The 21,193-nt window shown below is 37.4% G+C and overlaps 1 protein-coding gene across 4 annotated transcripts in view; it reads left to right on the top strand.

Annotated features, from left to right (window-relative positions):
- LOC100646769 overlaps positions 1-19,892 on the top strand; it is a 292,006-nt gene extending 272,114 nt beyond the window's left edge. For 3 of the 4 annotated variants that reach the window (XM_020863890.2, XM_020863898.2, XM_020863893.2), the window contains exons 6-8: positions 4,815-5,055; positions 7,164-7,203; positions 8,550-19,892. In XM_020863890.2, the coding sequence (XP_020719549.1) occupies positions 4,815-5,055; positions 7,164-7,203 (281 nt within the window). In that variant the 3' untranslated portion in view covers positions 8,550-19,892. Of the gene's footprint in view, positions 1-4,806; positions 5,056-7,163; positions 7,204-8,549 lie in introns of all 4 variants that reach the window. The other variant, XR_002307927.2, reaches the window with a different exon arrangement.
- The last annotated feature ends 1,301 nt before the right edge of the window (positions 19,893-21,193 follow it).

Here is a 21,193-nt window from a genome sequence, read left to right as displayed (position 1 = left end):
GGGAATCGCGTGATAACTCTGAGAAGCAGTAGAAATATGCGAAATCCGAGCGGCCCAACTTTCCAGAATCTTGCTTTATTACGCCACTGTTCTCTGATGCGTCAAATAAACATTGCGATAGTATGATGTCAACGATGCACGTTACACGGAAAAGTAAATTACTGTCACTAGTTTCGCGTGGCAAATTAATGTGCAGAAGCTTACACGCATCTAACGGTTTGCGAACAAATAACTGCGATTTGTCGAACAATTGTAGAGATTGCTAAACTGATATTCGAATTTTTATATTTTATGTTCTATATCTTGTACATTACGTATCGATCCTCTTGTTAATCATTGATATATTTGCTATTATACTACAAGCTTTTAAAATGTCGTATAAACACGCTCGTTATTCCCCGAGATACTCGGCGTTCCAAATTAAAAGAGAAAAGATTTCAAGGGAATCGTGCTCCAAGTTCACAGCGTGTATCTCTTGTTCACGCGTGTAACGGAGAATTTGAAAGAGCCGCGGCGAATCAACGATTTCAGAATCGTATGAAAAATCGTCTGCTTTTTCACGCCGATACACAAATCCGAAAGTTCTGAGCAGATAACTTTGAAATAGGGTACAGCATATTGGAACAAAAAACTTGCAACGCAAATAACCCATGCCAGAACTTTCAAACGTATTTTACGTCAAATCGGTTTTCATTTTCCGAACACGTTTTCTCCGGGTAAGCCAAAAACAAAAAACGGAGAGGGGAAAAAAACAGGAAAAACGGAACGAGAAAAAATGTACTCCGACGAAGAAGCGATGCAATGAAACGCTCGTCGATCATCGACCTTTCGATGGTGTATTCATACGAACCATCCCAGTGAACATTTACAACGGACCGTACCCATCGAAATAAAAATCGAGGGCTGACGGAAACGCGAAAGTAATTAGTTCTCCGTGTCACCGCGCTCGTGCAAATCGATACTCGGTATTTCGAGGACGGCTGCTAAATTTACTCGGTCAATTCGGCTTGAACGCGACCCGGTCGAGTCGCGACTCATTTTCCCTATTTCTACCACCACCTTTTTTCCCTTCTTCGTTCCTGCCGATCACTTGTTTTATTCCTTTCTTTTTTTCTGATAGGGGCAAAGAGGGCGGTGAAATTGATTCGCCGATTTTGCAACCGATTCTAGCGTTTAAAAAATAGTCAGTTTGAAACACGAGAGAACATGCTAGTGAAAAAGCTCGATTCACCGTGCACGCTGGCTTTTAGTATTTTATTTCGGATTTTCATTGGAAAAACACGCTCCCGAAGAGTAGCAGGGTGTTTTTTTGATTTTCGATAAATCAGAAATAAATGCGTGGTTCCTTTATCGTTGCGACAGGTGGAGGAAAGAAATTTTTTTTTTTTTTTGGAAAGATCGTAATAATTTTATAAATAGAAAATTACGAAAGTATACAGAAGCGTAGAAAATTGAGAGAAGCTTTTATCGTGTTTCGTATTATTGATGTCACGCAAAATGAACGTTTCCGATAAATGAAGTTTACCTAGTTTAACGACGTTCACGCCAACACGTTGCACGCGTATCCTGACGTGTACTTGGTCTTTTTTAATAGCTTCCTTCCGTTAAACGAGAACATGCACTTAGTTTGTCGATAACATTCCACTTCGGGGTTGGCTTCCCATGTCAATAGCAAGCAATCTCGCGTAGTGTAGTCCGGGATAAATCCAGAATAGTTTCACGCTTATCGAGTTAGGCGGTGTCTTTGTTTTCAAAAGAAAGCTGAGAGTTTGTATGATGGCGATACGATGGAAGTTTGTACACGAATGCGGTACACTAACAGTGATTAGAATTTCAGAACGAAAATATTCTTTTATCGTGAATTTTATAGGAGAAAAAGAAAATCCATTTGAATCGATGGTTTGGCAAAATCGTCCCTCTCTTTTCTCTTTTGTCAATTAATTATTCAGTACCGTGATCAGTCGATTCTCATTTTTCTCTTTCGATCCAGATCACTTTCCCATTTTACGACTAAAAATTCAATGGTTGTTCATACGAACACGGCTGGTCATTCGCGTTATTGCTTCTGCTGGAATTTTCAGATTTCCAGGTTGTCTGAAAAAAGATACGAGACGAGATGAGAAATATTATTTTTTAATCAATCGCTTGATCTTTTTCATTCTATTTTCCCTTCGATGGCTTTTATTCTCACCTTTATGAATTTACAAAAATGAAAAAAGACTCATTTCGATTCTATAATACCGATCGCCTGAGTGTTTTTGAAAAGTAACTTACTTTTAAAACAAACACGAGTAAAGATACTGAAATAATATTAAATTCTCTGTTATGACGTGTTTTTTGATGCAACGTAATTTCAAGTTGGAATATTATTCGGATATAATAGGGAACATTGTTAATTGTACGATAACAATATTAAATTCTCTTCTCTGTATGTTTGCCCAATTATTTAAAACTCCATTATTCTCTGCATATTGTTTCGAGTATCTAAAAACGCTTTTCGTTCTCTCCGGCCTCGACAATTCGATTTCACGAGAATTATGATGTGCAGGTCGTACGTTCAATACTTTGAATCACGTTTCGCAGGTCGCTGTGCCATCTTGAAACGGCGGTTTGCACGGAGCAGACCGCGCGGCGCCTGCTATAAAAATGGCAGATGCGTTCCGTGCCGACTAAACAAAAGCAATGAACGCCGGAGACATGACAAATACGCGTCTAAAACTTGTATGAACTCGCGCAACTTCGCCAGTCCTCTTCCTCGTCACGTTCGACGCATATATCCGATCGCCAGACGTTTCCTCCACCGTTCGCAAGTCATGGCACGTTAAACGCATTCTTGTCGAAAGGGCTTTGCCTCGAAAAATTATGCTCGGCCCGCTTTCGCTTAGCGATGGAACCAAATTCGACCAGATTCGAATATTTCTATTTGTAAATTCGAATCAGAAAGTTCAGTTTCTTAAGATTCGACTAGTATACGATAGACTTCGTTGCTCGTGGAATTCGTAGAAGTCGATAGAATTCGTTGTATTTGTGAAGTATTCCATCGTCAAAAATTGTTTTTTAACCTAGGAACGGGTATTTGCAAAGTTTCGAGAATTTATTTCCGACTACTCCGATACTTGAACGAATCGAACATTTTTACGAAGAGCTATCGAATCACGAGAGTGAGAAACGTATTGTGAATCGTTTCTTCGTCTTCTAAGAAATTTCGGATAATTACACAGAATTATGAACGATAAAAGGGATTCCTATAAATTTTATTTATTAAATCAGATTAAATTTTTTACGCTTGTAATTATTTGAGAACGATAGCGGTGAAAAATAATTTCAGTCGAACAGAGAATTTCTGATAACGTGCTCGTCAAGTTTCGAATCTGTTCGATTAGCATTCGATTCTACTTGCGATGTATCTTTTTTTATATCGTGAGATACTTACAGATCGGGTCCGATCGCGTTTAGGTTTCGATCTACTCGAAAATTTCTTTCTCTGCGAATGTGATTGAGCCCATCGTTACTGATATCTTTATTCCTAGATATTTCACGAGAAATATATGTATTTTCCGCGTAACATAATCATTTCATTAACGAATGTGCTAACAATGTATGTAACATATGCATCTCAAATATGAATTAGCATTAAAACAATATGAAAATACCAGCGAATATTTAAAAAATCAAACTTTGAGCAACATAGAAACCAAAAAAATAACTCGAGATATCACGTTGAACCAATTGGTCAAATACTCTACCTTCATACTTACTCAAACACAAGTTAATATATTTATTAATGTGTTAATATATTTATATAACAAGTTAATATATTTATTAATGTGTTAATTCTATAACAATTTAATATGTACAGGGTGTCGCAGTTTTTTCCCAAAAGGTGTATCACCATATTTCATTTGCAAAATTAAGAAACAAAACTGTTTGTAAACATAGGCTCTTAGATGTTTTATTGTAACAAAAATATGATATGACAACTCGCTGACATTTTATCGACACAGCGTAAGAACACATTGTCGATTCGATATGATCTCGATTATTATTATTGTGACATCATATCGATCTGATATGTTTACACCAACTGCAATGTTTACTCGCTGAGGTTGTTGCTTTGGTCAGCAAGTACGATAATGGTTATGCGATCTCAGCGATGCACAGTTCAAGGAGGATCAATTCCTTCGATCCTAAGAGCGCCAGTAATCATTAATTCCGAGAATCCGTAACGTGTTTGTCGCAATTAAAGGAGGAAAAAACTACCAAAATTATTTAAAAAATTAGCAATACAATAGATGTTATTTTTCGTAGATATCAGTCCTGCATAATAATCGACAATTTGAAACGGAATTATAACGCGATCCGACGATCTGTTCTTCTTGTATCTCTGTTATAATTTTTCAATAAAACATTGGAGAGTCTACGTTTGTATAACATATTTCTCTTATTTTACCTGACAAAGTATTGCGTAAAAAGACTAGTACACCTTGTACGCTTAATAAGTTTAATAATATAAGAGGATAACGTTAAATATATTAATAACAATACGTGCAATTAATATCTATATTTAACAAATAAATATATCATAATTATAATCAAAGTTACTTATAACGAATTAAATTCTAGAATGCACTTGAAAAGGCAAACTTTACTTTGAAAAAAGAAAAAGGAAACAAAAAAAAAAAAATACAGGAATATTTAACGTGATAATAGAAAGATAATACAAAATGAGAAAGAAACGCATTTCGAACCGAAATCGGAAGAGATGCAGGTGCTATGGCGGGACTGATGTGTTTTACGGAATTCCAGTGCAACAGATGTACGGATCGAACGGAGCGAGCGCAGGCCTACCGGTGGGCATGACCACGTTGAAGGGCACCACGGGCACGCTGGGAGCGCTGGGGACCTACGGCTCGGCCCTCGGATCGGGGGTAACGGGTGCCACGACCCTGCCGCGGCCGGGAAACTGGCTGCGCCCTGCGGGCCTCAGGCACGGGCACAGCGCGGCCCGGGTCCGCCTCTACTGCCAGGCAAAGTGAGGAGCCACGGTTCCGACAGGTAACTAAATCAAACCGTAAATCAGTAATTACAGTAAAATTATCCGTAACGCGCGAGATATATCGCTGCTTGACACTGATAATGGTACGACTTAAAAAATGTAAATTTTGCAGGAGAGGAGACAAAGCGTTGTTCTAAAACTAGGGACAGGTTGATAGCGACATATGAAAAACTGATGGTATTATGAATATGCTGTTTTGCATGATAAAAATAGGAATATAACGTAGCCATTGTATCGAATAAACGAAGCAAATTTGAGATTTTTGAAGTTGTACCATTATCAACGTCGAGCAGCGATGTACAGGCTGACGAAAATATTTGAACAATAATACACAACAAAAATAATAAATGGTATAATAATAAAATAATAAAATAAAAATAATAAATCGTAATAAAATATTTGGGAAATCGTTTTATTTAATATGATAGAACTTTTGTTTTGTGCTGTTGTTTCTTTCTTTAACCCACTGTCACAGCGAGTTGATTGCTTGGATAAACAAAGCGCGAGTCGATGACTGCGGTTGACTCGCAGATCGTAGGACGCGGATACAACGTTTGAAAATCGCTTTTACGCTAAACAAAAGTCTATGGATATCCATTCCATCAGTACAGCTTCTTCGTTATCTTCTTTTTTATTTTTTATCTTTCTTCAGCCTTGCACACATTTTTCCTTCGTTCAAGACGTTCTGTTCCGCGCCGCGCGTCCTACTCTTTTCTGCGATTGCTGCGAACGTTTAGAATTACTTTTCTTCATTGCGTTCATTTAATTCGAGTCGATAATTTAATACGCGAGTACTAAAGCGACTGTTTTCTCCGCGATCTTTCGAAGAAAAGATTCCAATTAAAAAACTGAGAAGTGATACTCTTAGTTTGATTATGAAGAGAACTTTTAAAGGACTTTTAAAGGGGAGAAAAGTCCTCCACAGCATTCATAACATCATGGTTACTGATATGTTCGCAGCCAAACAAATCGCCGAGCCGATTTAATAATTTGAAACTATTTATGATTACATGTACACGTAGCACGTTAAGCGTAAAATCCACCAGCTACTGGCACACACCCTTTGGTTGTATTATAAATATTGACGTTATGTATACGAAATGTATTCTGAAATTTCAGTAGCACTGTTGCGAGACACTGCGGATTTGTATGCATTTGTAGATGAAATTTCATGGTGTACAGAATATACACGTGATGTGTAAAAATATGTAGATATCCAAAATATAATATTTTCTATGATATTCAGTCAGGTAAAACAATATTCTACGCAGGTTTCATTTTTCCAATTATATTCATAAAAATATGAATTTGTATAAACGTCTGCAGTATAGTAACCATCCTGTTCAGAATAGAAAGTTATCAATGAAATTACTTAATCCTTTTTCTTGCAAGAAAGATATCGTGAAAAATCTCGAGGAAATATGAAAACAATTAAAAGGGATCGTAACTAATGTCCTGTCACACAAGGTTTATTAAAGAATACAAACATAGTGTACATTAATTTTCAAAGTCGATATAAAAGAATGCATTGAATCTGAAAGTAATGCACTTTGTGCGCGTTTAGATTGAAATTCATACGTTTTACAATGGTACCTAAAAAATTCTGCTCAGAACACAGTAACAACATTAAAATTGTTCTAGCTTTCGGAAGCTGCTCGCTTTTTAAATGAATGTTTGCGTTAATGTCAGTCATACTTCACAGTCTCGTGACGTTTAATTAAATTTTAAATTTAACTTCGTTTCGCAGCTTATCACATAAGTATTATGTGATATTGCTTAAGCGATCCATCAATGGTTATGATGCAATACATAATACGAAGAAATTCCTTATAAAACAATATTGACATTTTATTAGCCGATAACAATACCCTAACACTAATATAAGTCTATAAAACATTGATAACGTAATGTTGCAATACCTTAACTAGAAATTTCTCCACATCTATTTGAATTAAATAATTCCTTTTTTTTTTTTTAATCAAAATTAATTCAGCATCAATTATATTCTTAGCAGAATTTTGTTATATTTTATTACATTTTGAAATATACATATATAAACTAATTTAACTTGGAGAAATGTAATTCAATTAATAAAATGTTTTTGTAGCGACATCTCCTCCAGCCAAAAAGACGAATGGTTTGTGTAGGTAAGTCGATCAAATTGTTATTAAAACTACTCTTCGTACTATAAATAACTTCAACGTCTAAACATACAGAAACCTGAAATAGTGCTGCCTTTTCAACTCGCCGGCCTCTCACGCCAAACCAAAAAGCATATACCGCGAAAAATAAACTCGCAATTTACACCAGCAATAAAAAATTTCCCCCATTGTCCATCCCTGCGGACATCTTGCTCGATTTCATCCTTCCAATACAAGCGGCATCGACGAACAAAGCCAGCGTATAGAAACCACCAGCTATCATAAAACGATAAAAACACGAGCCAAACAACTTCGCTCCTCCCTTCCCTATCACAGATCCACTTTGTACAAACGCACTTATTCACCCACTCCGTTCCCAATCTGGCTCGCAAAAAAAATAACACCCTTCCCCTCCCTCTCACGTCTTCCACGAGCACATCCACCCAGCCGCTCGTACAATCTCGATCGGCACGATTACACCGAGCGGAAAGCATGAAACCGCGTTAAAGATTTTTAGAAAACGTAGAGTTCGCTGGCACATTCCATTGGAAAAAGGCAGCACGAGCTTTAAGAGCCCCCGCGCAATAGCGACAATTCGTCGCGCGCCAGTTTCATTGTCGTTCGCGTAATGCAACGAAACAATTTTATCGCTGTACCTGCGCGCACTTGGCAACAAAACCGCTTACACAGGTCGGTGAGGCCGAATAACACGTACAGGCGGGTATGGGGTGATTTCTTATGAAAAAAGTAACAGAAAGACATAGAACAAGATCTTTTCATATGGCGCTTTGTTTTCGAGAAGATCGAGCTTGAAAATTTGCCAGGCTTACTCGAACTTGGTTAATCACCGATCCAGTGTGAATAAACAATCAGCAGGAGATCGTTCTACACGCGAAAACAAATGAAAAATTTCCGTTTAAGACTTCGTTCGTAAAAAGATAGAGTCTGATCGTGTTCGGTTAACAATTAGTCTTCTAAACGCGTATGACAAATTTTCAAAAGGAACAGAAATTTCAAAGAGACAAAGCATTCTATGGATAAATTTTAGTCTACATTTTCGATTTATTTCCGCATAGAATATCGTCCTGTCGACTGTTTGTTATCCGCTAGCACACGGATAGGCTCAATTTCATAAGACCGGCGACAAAATGAAAACAGACCGCTCGTTATCCAGTTGCCACACCTCGAAAACGAAACAATCGCGCAGCAGTCCCGTCGTCAAATACGCGCACGTACCTGTACAGGCAACGTGTCTCTTTCGCGAGCGACTAGTCGTCGATAGTGTGCGGAGGGCTCTAAAGGCAATTTTCGCAATTGACCGTGTGCGTGTTGATTGTTGTTGGTACGAACAGAGGCAGGCCTGGACCAGAGCCCGCAGGGTGAACCGGTGCGGTGGTGCCCTCACCGCCCCCTCCCCCCGGGGACGTGACGACGCCATGCGTCGCATCGTTCCTATTCACATCGGTCGCGTGTTACCGGCGAACATCTTGGCGTGCCACGCAACTCCCCAACCACCCTTTCACCTCCACCGAACGGATCGGCGAGCTTCCCGCCTCGATCAGTCCCGGATCGGGCCCTACGAAGCCGACCAGCAAGCAGAAATCACGCGGTGCGTGTACGCGGCTGAAAGTCGCTGCTGCAAATCGTCGAACGCTGCACGTAGGTCTGAGCGAACACCGAGTTCATCGATGGAACTCGCGCCTTCCGACCTGTCTCATTCTACGTGTTTCGCCGCGCGATCTTTGAGTCGCTACCGAGTTGAGTGGAAACTCGCTTGGAGATGGAGACGAACGGGGCGAATGGCATCGGCACGATGCGAGGCGTGGACACGTGATCCGACGGATAATTGGACGAAAATTTCGTTTCAGCGCGAATATACGTTGTACGTGTGCGTGTAGTTATTGGAGAGGGAAGAAAGTATGCTGAGAGTGCAAGTACGTCGAGAGTAAGTATGTTGAGAGTGAGACTAGGAAAGGGGAAAGGAGTCATCGATGCACAGCCAGGGAACAACCGGAGATTCGTTCTCGCGGTACACGTGTGCGTAGTCATTTGTTCTTTTATTTAACCGATCGTTGAGTTTTACGTAATCTAGTCACGTGAATAGCCGGCTGTCTCCTCGGTACCGATTTTATGAAAACGGTACTCTGGATACACGTGCATTCTCTCGTGAGTGGTGGAAATTTTGCGATGGGAGCGACGTATCTGCAATTGCAGCGATTATCGCGATCTAACACGTAAATTCGATGTTTCGTATTAAAAATTGAGACACACCCGTTACGTACCGGTTAGCTCCGGGGATATCGAAATTTGCAGAAGAGAAATAATTCGTGGGAAAATCGTCATTGCAAAATAGTACGTGTATCATAAGAGAAAATTGAATGCACGCTCGAGGAGATTTTTTTAATTTTTCACGCTCCCAAGCGCAAAGTTTCCGCGCTGCAATCTCCGCGACAAAATCCACTGTCAACGTTTGATCAACGTCGACGCCGGAAAGCGATATGGCCCCTGAACCGCGTTTTCCATCGGCCGCCGTTACTTCGGATTGACGTCAGCCATGTGCACGCGGCAAAGGGTGAATTACATAGGTAATATTGATCGGGCCGAAAGGCAGAGGAAACGTTTCACGGAAAATCGTTACCGTGGGACACGCTGATGTGTGCATGCGGGTGCAGTACGTGTGTTACGTGTCGCGCGTTATGTGTGCGTGGTTAAATTGCGTCGATGCGTGAGTGTCGCGGGGCGAAAAATCGCGAGCACAAGCCGCGGCTGAAATTATCACAACGGGCCTCGGACACGGAGGGGAAAGATTGATAAAAAATTACGTTCTGCACGCTGGCATTTCTCTTCGTGTAAATGAAAAAAGAAAAAGAGAAAAAGTAAGAAAAGATGAAGAAATGGTAAATTGAAAGAAACGAAGAGAATAGAAAGAAACTGTAGCTAGTGGGAAGAAACGTAAATGGGTGAAAATTAATTAGTCAACTGTGGTTTATCGTTTGAGATTCATTATTCGTGCGTGTAGTTTTCATCGTTCTCAGTTTTCCGTCGCAATCGCGTCGTTGATTTCACGACATCTGTCGATCGAACGACATTAGTTCCTACAATGTTTCTTAGCTAGTAGACGAACGATAGGGTAAGAGCCGAGGCACGCTTTACGAAGAATGATTGCGACAAGACTGCTAGCACCTCGCGCGGTGTGAATTGCACAGGAGTTATAGTAAACGATAAAAACAGATTTACGAGACGCGAATTGATAAACGACGCAGAGAGCGGGAACGTGTGAAGGAACGTGGATTTTTTTTTTTTTTTTAACCGAATATTTAAAGAGCTTCTGCATCGAAACATTCGGGTTTGAGAGCTTATATTGCCAATTGGATATTCTCTATTTTGAAGTTGACAGAAAAATATGACGTAAATCTTTCTCGGCTTTGCTTTTTTTAACATCTTCGCTGTTAGAGAAAATGTTCGAAATAGTTTCAATTGATAAAAATGTAGCTCCGCTACGTTCTTCGTTAGGATTCCAAAAATACAAAGATTTATTATACAAAGATTTCGATTAAATGCTTACTAACGAAAATAACGGATTTGGAAAATTCGCGAGAAAAAATCAAGAACGAAGTATTTCAGAAATTGAAATTGAAATTGCCTTCACTTTCTGACTGAGACGAATGAAACGTACTTCCGAAATCCAACGATATGCGTTCGATATACCGACAAGTTGGAAGACCAATAATTGGAAAATCGATTATCTTGTAATTACACGTGATTTATGTTATAGCGCGTATTATTGGATTAATTGACAGGAAACTGAGGTGACGCGTGTTAAAGATTTATTCGGCATCGGTGTAGCTTCGCTGTACAAAGAGAAATATTAGTTCGACGTGCGTGTTTGCTACACGAACTTTGATATTGCTGTTACTTTAGTATGCAGAGTAAATCTCCGTACATTTGAAATGACAATCGCTGTAGCGCATATTTAGCAATGCTATCGCTCAGAGTATACTAAATGACAAGAACAACGACGTTGTTATAAACTTTTCCGATACGTCAGTTATTCGTAAATCGGAATAGACCAACCGTACCATAGAAAAATAATTGAACATTGGACGATCACGACGAGAACCATCCACAAATACCGACTGAATCCCTATTTTATACTACGATAACGATAACAATTTTCTTGAATTGCTTAATTTATTGCACAAATGTAAATTAATCGCACAAAATTTTTATACCAATCGCAACGACTAACGAGTAAGAAAAAGTAACGAGCGTACCCAGAGGCGACATAGAAAAATCATTCTTGTAGTTGAAACAGAAAATAATTTCTATAGTATGATTTCATTCCATCAACTTTTCGAACTATTTTTACACTGTACAAATCAGAACGGGATCCTTTCACTGCCTTTTACGGGGACAATAAATAAAATTCGTCGTAAAGTGTGGAACCAGCATGGGATGCCTTCTCTATCGTTTCGTCGTGTGGCTGTTTTAATTTTACAATCAACGCGACACGGAGCGAGATGCAAGCGTGAGAAATCGTACTCGTATACATGTAACATATTTGTATCTATTAAATAGCCGTTCAGCTTTGTGCCGTCTCCATAGATTACAGATACAAAAAGCATATATAGTTATAGAAGTTATAGTTGCGAGAGAAAGATGGTAGTCGAATGAATGGGAGTGCGAACAATAGAAATATGACGTGTGTACGAAAGAACGAGTATATAAATAATACAAGAGAGTTTTTAAATATCGACATTAGCACGAAATCTATATCACAAGAATTAAAGTAAATCACCGATCAATCGGATTGCCAGCTTATGTTCGACGCGATCGACGACACGTCGATCGATAAGAAACGAATTGTAAGTACTTGAAAGGGTAAGATTCGTCGATGCTATCTGTTAAACTGGAAATTACGAAAAATGACGATCAGGATTATGTGGAATTAATTATTGTCGATACGTTTTACTTGGATTATTCAAAGATTCTCGGCTATTGTTTCGCGTAAAATAGAAGTTAGCTCGAAAATTAGTTCGAAAAAGCTTTCTTATATCGAATCAAGAACATTCAAAGATAATAAAACAAATACTTGATATTTTTGTATTCAAGTTCGAACATTGCTTGGAACATTGTGTCGTCGATGTGATCTGTCGAGCGGAGAAAAGACTACATAAAATTGAAAGAATTTGAAACGCCACATAATCCTGACGTATAGTATCGACGAAGAAAGAAAAGAAGAAAAGTATCCACTTTTTCTCGTAGCCAGACTGATCCTTCCGGCTCTAATCTTAGCTACTTTCTCACTTGTACGCTTAACGAGATGCGCCGATATGGTTCAACAGCACGAGACGATATCGATTTGCAGGAAACAAAAGGGGAAAAAAGTGGCGAAGGACGAAAAGGAAGTGCGTGCGGTCGTAAGAGATGAGAAATTCCAAAGAGCGAGGGAAAAAACAGATTGACGAAGAATGGGGAGAGCGTGGAATAAAGAAATGAGAGAATGAATGTCGGGCAGAAAGATGTGAGTGGATGAATTCGCAGTCCTTTGCGGCTGATGGCCGCGATTAGGCTAAGCGAGTAGGTAAGACGTTCCGATTAGTTGGATTCGGACACACGGAAGCTAGCTAAAACTGCCATGAGGGAAATGATGTAGAGAAATGGACGTAAGTGAATTTTAGTGAAAAATCGACCACTGCCTTGATGCATTTCTCACTTCGCCGAAAATGATACATCTTCGATCGAATTTCCGATCTAAATTGGAATTTCTTTGAAAACGTCATTTGCAAATGTAAATATATTTTGATCTTTTCCATTATATCGTGTTTCGTGCAAACACGATCTAACGAGTTAGAGATTATTTTTCCTTTAATTAATTAAGAAATCTTTATTTCTAAAAAAATTGTAGAAAACCAAACTAAAAGATTGAAATTTATAGCACAATTTTAGGGGGAAACAATTTTCTGCTTTCATTACAGTACTATTTTAAACATAATCGTACGGACAGTAGAAAGAAAATTTTTATATTGATTTTAAAAATATTAATGTTAAATATATATTTATATATAACTCTTATTATAAATACGTTTAATTAGGTTGAATTTAAAAATGTGTCAGGGTAGTGGTTTAGCTTGCATGTATAAAGGGGTAATTTTGAATCTGTGCCCCAAACAAAAGAATGTCTCGAAATCTTTTCTTGATTTCTCTTCTCGAAGAAACGAACTCAATTAACGCGTTAATCACGTTCTTTGTCGTTTTATCGTATATGAAATTTTTAAACCAATTGAAACAGCTCTCTAATTGAGCTTCAATGGTTCGGATGTGTTCGCGTGGTCGAGCTACGTGTGTTTTCGCAAAAATTTCTAAAACGAAAATTCACAGCAAATTTATACTTTTATATTTCGATAACGGTCTCGATGTATCAATGAAATATTCAATTTGTCGTAAATCGTGCTGTCATTTCAAATCTTCCAGCTATCGTTCAAAATTCCTCGAATCGTTACAACTCATTATTATCTCATTATTACTTGGCGATCGTGATCGTCGACATGTTCCGACAACATTATTTCCTCTTTATGCCTGACGATCACGCACCGCCAGGCTTTGCACAATTTAAAAGCAAACAACCGCAAGAACATTTACCACGTGTAATATCGCAGGAAATAAAGGGTTATTAAAGCACCAAAGCTCTATTATTCGTATATTTCAAAGCGATATCATCGGCAACATGAAGGACTAAGGATTATCATAAATATAATTCGACCGCGAATAAGCGACGGGTAAATGCTTCTTTCTACAAAGAAAACACGCGTCAAAGCAATGTATCTTCCTGTAAATTGAAATTCGAAATTGCGTTAGAGGACTTTTTTAATGCAAATATCGACGAAGATGGTGAATATACTTTCGAATATGTTTCGCGAATGCTGTGAATTCAAGTTTTAAAGGTTTTTGTAAAATCCATCCGAATAAACTTTCACATTAGATTAGAACAATTTTCTCGCGTATTCTGCGCTTGCTTTCATTCGCTATGCGATTGCTTTAATTCTCAGTTGAATATATTGAGTCGTCCCATAGGTAACATGGCTTTCTCACCGTTATGTTCGAAACGATGAGAATTGGAATAGAAAGCTGCATGGAAAAAGATAGGGAATTATAAAAAATAAGGGGAAAATTCAACGCTGATCGATTGCCAACATTTTTTATTTCCTAATAAATTTGATTTTTGTTTAATAGTAATACGAGAACCAACGACCGCATTATTTATGGGATGACCCAATGCATCTGTCAGGGTGTCATGTTAGGCGAATGTATATACAGTTATAATGGTACGTGGGACGTTTCTCGTTTTATATTTTTCTATTGCGTTTCTATCATTGTAACAACGTAAATTAGCATTTCTTGAATTCATTTGGATACAAGCGAAATTTCGTTTTTGAAGAATCCTTTTAACAACTGCCGTAAAAATCAATTTGGCAGAAAGACTACGACATTAAGGAAATTTAAGATTAACAAAATAGATCCAAAGATACTACAAAAATTAATTTTATTTTTTAATAAAATGATTTATACTATTTAATACTATATAATGCTATTAGAGAAAAAAGAAATGAAAAACTTGTTAGATGCGCCGAATGAATAAAATGGGCATTTAATCGCTTAAATTGGCGTGTTATCAGGTTCGTATTCATTCGCCTAACGATACCTGGATAAAATCGTAGAAAAGACTGTACGTCTGAATGAATATTGGATATTAGTGAAATTTCTTAACTATCGAAAGCAAGGGAAACGTTAAAAATCTTTAGAATAAATTGGTTGCTACGAATCTAGGTGATTTGTTGTCGTAACGTAACTTCTCTTAGGATATTCAAGAAGATACGAGGTAACCGTAAAAATGAGCGACGTCGATTTGTAAAATCTGTCGATAGCTCTTAGAGCGAATCATTTGATTGCTTCGAGCGCGATCCTAGTAAAAATGCAACAATACACGCGTTCTTTCAAAACTACAAATCAATGTAGTTGTAGAAAATTATGGCTCTGAACAATGAAATTTCAAAGCAGAGTATACGCGACGCTAATATCGTTCCGTTTAACTAAATAACAATTTTAATTAGATAATATTGGAAAAGATTGAAACGTCACCAAAATGGGGTAATATTAAGAATTCGTGGTGAGAAAACAGTGACAACGTTAGCACATTTGAAATACGCGCTATGAACTTATGGCATGCGGAGAAAATCAGATGAGAACTTATCGATAGGACCAAATGTCACATTGATTCGAACTCGAATCTTTTTATCAATCTTCGTATCCAAACATAGTAAATATTAATTTCCATACTTTAAATTTGTTAGTCGTTGACGTAAAAGGAAGTATGTACAGATTATTTCGATCGATTGGAATCGAGTGGATGGTGTCCGAAGTTAGTCGGCAAAGGTGGTTTCTGTAAATTTCGCTTTGTGAATTGACCAGAAATCCACGTAACTATCGTCGGTAACATAGAAATTTGTAGGCTATATCGTATTCTGTTCTTCATTTATTTAAAAATATTGCATGCTATAAAATCGAGCCCTGTCTTTGAGGAGAATGGAAATACTCGATAACGAAGTCATCGAGACGCTGCACCCGATTATCAATAAATAACGTTTAAATTTGTTTTTTAATACTTAAAATGAACATCCGAAATGCATCAAGTAAATTAAAAACGCATTTTGAGAAACGTGATGCATCTAAAATAAGCATTGCGAAAATATTTTCAATGCGATCAATTCTCAAAAAGCTGCACAATACAAAAGTGCTGCGAAACTTTTGATAGATGTAATTGTACCAAAAGAAAGAAATTTTCCTGCATTTCGTAGAACAATGCTTGGTGCAATTAAATATCTCTGTGTTACAATTCTTCGTGTCCCTTTCCGTAGTTTCTCACAGGCGAAAGAACGATCATTAATTAAAAAGAATGTTTCGTCGCTATTTTTGCCGTAAAGAAATATCGTTCGTCGGATTGCCGAATAAATTGGAAAATTGTTGTTCATGAAAGGCATGTGTGCGTGTTTAAACGAATGCTGCTATTAGTGGAGTAAAGGGCGTATTTTCACGAGTTGGGGTAACGTCTAATATTTATTTCTTTAAGAAAAGAACAAGCGGACAATAATAATCCATCGTTTACGAGCGATTATACTTATGCAGAAATCAGCATCATCCACTATTACAAACGTTTCATTCAAAACATCATGATTATTGTAACACGAAAACATTGTCATTAAAAAAATTATCGTATTCATTGATTGTCATATGCACTTTGTTCCAATGATATGCATTTCACAACATAACAAATTAGTGCGAACGATTATTTGTTAAGATCGTATGCCCTTTGAAGAGAATTTTACATTTGCGAAAATGAAATGCAATGGCAGACCTGATCAATGTATACCTTCTTAGATGAACGTTTTACGATGTATAATTCCACATTTTTCCGATATTTTCGCCATTTAAATGTAACGGAGAAAAACTATTTCATCGTTGAACGTTTACCCTTTTATCGTAAAAATTAACACAAACAGACTTCCAGCTGTATTCGGAGAAGACAATATGAATCATTTCGACTCTGAAGGAAACTACGGAGTTATATACTTAAAGATAATGTCATTCGTAAACTTATTCTTATCTAGCCTAGCATTGTCATATCTTCACCATGATAAAGCATTGATCATCATCAGCGTCATCCTACGCATAATGCGATATTTTGAACATTTGTATTTGTATGGTTATTCCATGTTCGAAGCTCACCGAACGCAAAATTCGAGATTATAACAGTCCCATGAATGTTTGTTATAAACCAAAGAATTGCTTGTAATTTGTAGGCCGTCTGTCACGTTTTTCGACTAAAGTGTATTTACCATTTAATTGTAACACGAGCAAACACCATATACTGTTAACCGAAAGAATGTTGTTTCTTATATTAGAGCCATTGGGGCTAGGCATTGGGCCAATCTTCGACTCAAGTCAATGTTTCCCAACCTTTGTCGAGACCGAGACTATCTTTCATACTAGAAATAAATCGTACAAACAATGTCTAACCTCACATCTCGTTAGACCTACACGAGAAGGAATTTTTAAATACAACAAGAAACTAATATTAAGTTTTGCCATAATTTCAAAATTAGATATTAAGTCTGTTCTTTTCATATACCAAGAATCAGTGTTACGAGTATTAATATAATATTGCGATATAATTGTATTGAAACAAATAAATGTGAAAATTTTCATGATAAAATATTTTATAAGGACAAACAGGTTGGGAATCCGGAGCTTAGGCAAACTACGCGTCGCCTAGTGGTGCCCTCTAAATCTTGACGCCTTCGTTAGTTTCTGTAATCGATTCGATCTGTCATATTCGATGTCTATCGTAACAGCTGTAAAGGCGACAAAATACAATCTCTTCGAGGGCACCAAAACGCCTATCGTCGGTCCAGCTCGCATACTTTAACTGTTTCTCAACTATATACATAGTAATATGTATGTTATTTGTTCGTTGATGGCTGTTCGTACGAAAAAGATACAATATTCGCGTTTACAGTGCAACAACGTGGAGCAATGACCTAATAATAAGTAACGGGAAACAATACAATAATTTTTCATACTGTTTTTACTTTTTACTACTATGATTACGTACGACTGTATAATGTTATTCTTATCATGTATTATACGATATATCGAGCTGCATGCGTATCAGATACGCACATTCTGAGGAACATCTGAGAATACACGCGTACCGACGTACATATTACGCTCTATTACGTACTAAATAGTTTATATCTATAGCCATTGCAAAGGATTCGCTACATTACGACGTAACTATTATGCGTGAGAGATAGGACATTTCGTCTGTGCATATGTATGTACGAGTATATGTGCGTGTGCTGTGTATCCGCCGGTGTAAAGCTGAAGCAAGGGAAAAGGAATGAACGAGTCACACGAAAACGAACAACCAATTTCTCGTGGTAACCTGCGCGCGTATAAGTATTCCAAGCGATTCGCTCGATGAACGTAGAACGACTGAGAGAAGCGATAAAACGCATATTATTTCCCGATTAAACGAGAAACGGCGATAATCATACTCGATACCGATTTCCTTTTCTAACCTGGCCCACGGACCGACTTGGAATCAAAAAAATCATCGATCTTAAATAACAAACGCGAAAGATAAATTTGCCTCGGAGCAGTGTTTCACGTGACGTTTGTTCTATGCAAGATGTAAACGTTGATAATGATCGCGATTTTTGAATGTCTATTCCGCTGACATGCGATATAAAAGGTCACTTCCGTGCGAAAGGATCTCCTAAGACTCGTGTCGCGTCCTACGATAAAACCAAAGGTCGCCACCCTGTATCGCGTAACATGCTTTCAGTGTAAATCGTTTTATAGGTTAGGTTTGAAATCTCCTCTTGGCGTAAAACGAAAAGAGCTCGGACTGACGACTTCTCATTGTTGCAATTTGCGCGGGTTTGCAAGGCTCAAGTTGTACATTATAATTGCACCGAGGAGATTTACGGGTTAAGAGAACATTAACGAATTCAATTGTCTTCTAGAAATCTTCGGTCGTTGATTCAAATCGATTTACATATCTCTCCGAACACTGCGTACATATCAAAACGATATTTATCGAATGTATCGCGTTCGTACAAATTAGAAATAACATCGTAGCGCCGTGAACACGTCGAAATAAAATAACATGGAAATATAGTATATCCCGTGATATACAAGAGACGCAAAACCTTGTAGAACTGCCAAAACCGGCACGCGACAGTCTTTAAAGTATCGAACCTTCCATTTGACATCGTACGGGTTGATGTAACTGCCGAACGAAAGCGCCTACGTATAAACAGGTAAGTCGAACCGAAGAAATATAAAGTGCATAAACGAGGCGCACGATCATCAGATATTGTACGTAGTTTCTAAGTACGTGCGTGTTGCAACGATATCTAAATGCCATATCAATACCTGTCTGCGCGTATCACCGTGTAACAGTAATTAATTGCAGGTCACCGAACTGCGATAAGAGTGATGCGACACTTGCATTTTCATATTATTTTGTCAATCACTGATTACGTATCCCCCAGAGGTCGAGAGTCGAATCTTCGTCTCTTGGCTCTTTACTCGGCAAGGAATGCAAGAGTTCGTTCGTCGCTTTCTCAAAACGTGTGAATTTTGATGTAACGTCGTTGTAATAAAGACATAATGGAAATTGGGGTGGACGCATCGTATGTTTAACTTTAAATGCGAAGCAATAGATGGCTCCTTGATACGCGTGATTATGGTCGGAATTTTGTCGAGGCGAGTCGATAGCTCATAGCAATTATTGTATAACGATAGTAGTACTATGTGTCAGATCGATCACGCGATCGAGCAGCCAAGGCGATTGAGAGCGAACTGGGAACTTTGAGCCGCTTGGTAATTTCAGTGCTAAAAAACAAAAAAAAAAAGCAAAAAAAATACAAGAAAGAACACTAATTATACCCATAACTATCCTATATACCTAAAACCAAAAAAAAGATAACCAAAGCATTGTAACCTTCTAGAGGCAAAGAAGAAATAGAGAAGTACCTAATCTTGTATGGTTTAGTTCGACCACTGATTTGTCCGTGTGTGTTCGTTATTGAAATATGTTTCTTTAGTAAAAAAATGCTTAAAAATCTAAATCTGACTATTTACTACTTTCCATATCCTTTATACCTACGTTAATCCTTCGAGGTGTAGGAAGATAACTAACTAAAAAGGCAGATATGAAATGAGTCAACTGAATATGTCAAAGGAATATTTGCTATGGTCACGTGCCCGGAATATACGTCAAAATATACTACGATGATTAATAGATATAAAAGATATAATATATAAAATAGATATTAAAGAAAATAAATCAATTTTCAATTTTGGGACAAAAAGTATTGAAATACTATATAATTGTTACAGGATATATATAAAATATATTCTATCTTGGAACAGAAAGTATATTGGAATATCTTAATAGTTTTATATAAAACGTCTTTAATCCTTTATGAATATTACAAAATCGTTTATACTTCCAATATTCAATATCTTCTATGCATAAAATTGATTATCCACCAGACTGTTGATCGTGTTGTCGATCAAAAATTATATCGCTAATATATTAAAGAGAAGGGAAAGTTTAGTAGTATAAATATGCGATTTAATCTGACATATAGCCGCGAAAAGGTAAACGTGTATTGATCGTAGATAATAATGCATAAATTCCACGTCCCTTTCAGAAATCACGAATTATAAGGGCAACGCCTGTAGGCGATTGCCGGTAAGATACCTATACCAGATAAAGCTAAATCTGGTATCTCACAACACTATGGAATTCGATATTTGGCCACTGCGAATATCCTTTAACGCTGTTTTAACGCTATATTTTATGAAATCGATACTTTTGCCAAAGTAGATAAAATCACGAAAATATATCATACTATCCGCATAAATGTTTTTCTTCATTTCAATAATACGTTCGCAAGGATGGAATTAGAAATAATTTATGTCTCTCGCGATATTATCTATCGTAATTTGTAATACTACACTGTTTTGGAGAAGCTAGTATCGATAATACGTTGATAAACAAAATACTATAATAAACTGAACGATTAAAATACGTATAATACGTAATTAACATCGCAAATTAAAATTTACTTTACTAATACATTAATATAAATTAATGTTTTATAATCTTCATAAACCTACTAGTAAAGAACCAAAAAAATTATATTACATTTATAAAGTCGCACAGAGGAAGATAACACGAATATGAATGTTGAAAGTGCGATTGGTCAGAGACGAACGTCGTAACATTTTCACGTTTATCGTAAAAATCCGACTTCCGTGAAATTTCTGACTTACTTGCCATAACGAGTAGAGGAAATTCATGGAAATTACGTCAAACAATACGTATCAGATAGTCCTTCTATCTGTCAAAACTTAGGGTGGC

This window comes from Bombus terrestris, chromosome 1 (assembly GCF_910591885.1).
Source record: "Bombus terrestris chromosome 1, iyBomTerr1.2, whole genome shotgun sequence".
NCBI classification, from domain to species: domain Eukaryota; kingdom Metazoa; phylum Arthropoda; class Insecta; order Hymenoptera; family Apidae; genus Bombus; species Bombus terrestris.
The sequence above is the reverse complement of the archived record's forward strand: the minus strand, read 5'-3'. Positions and strand labels throughout refer to the sequence as shown.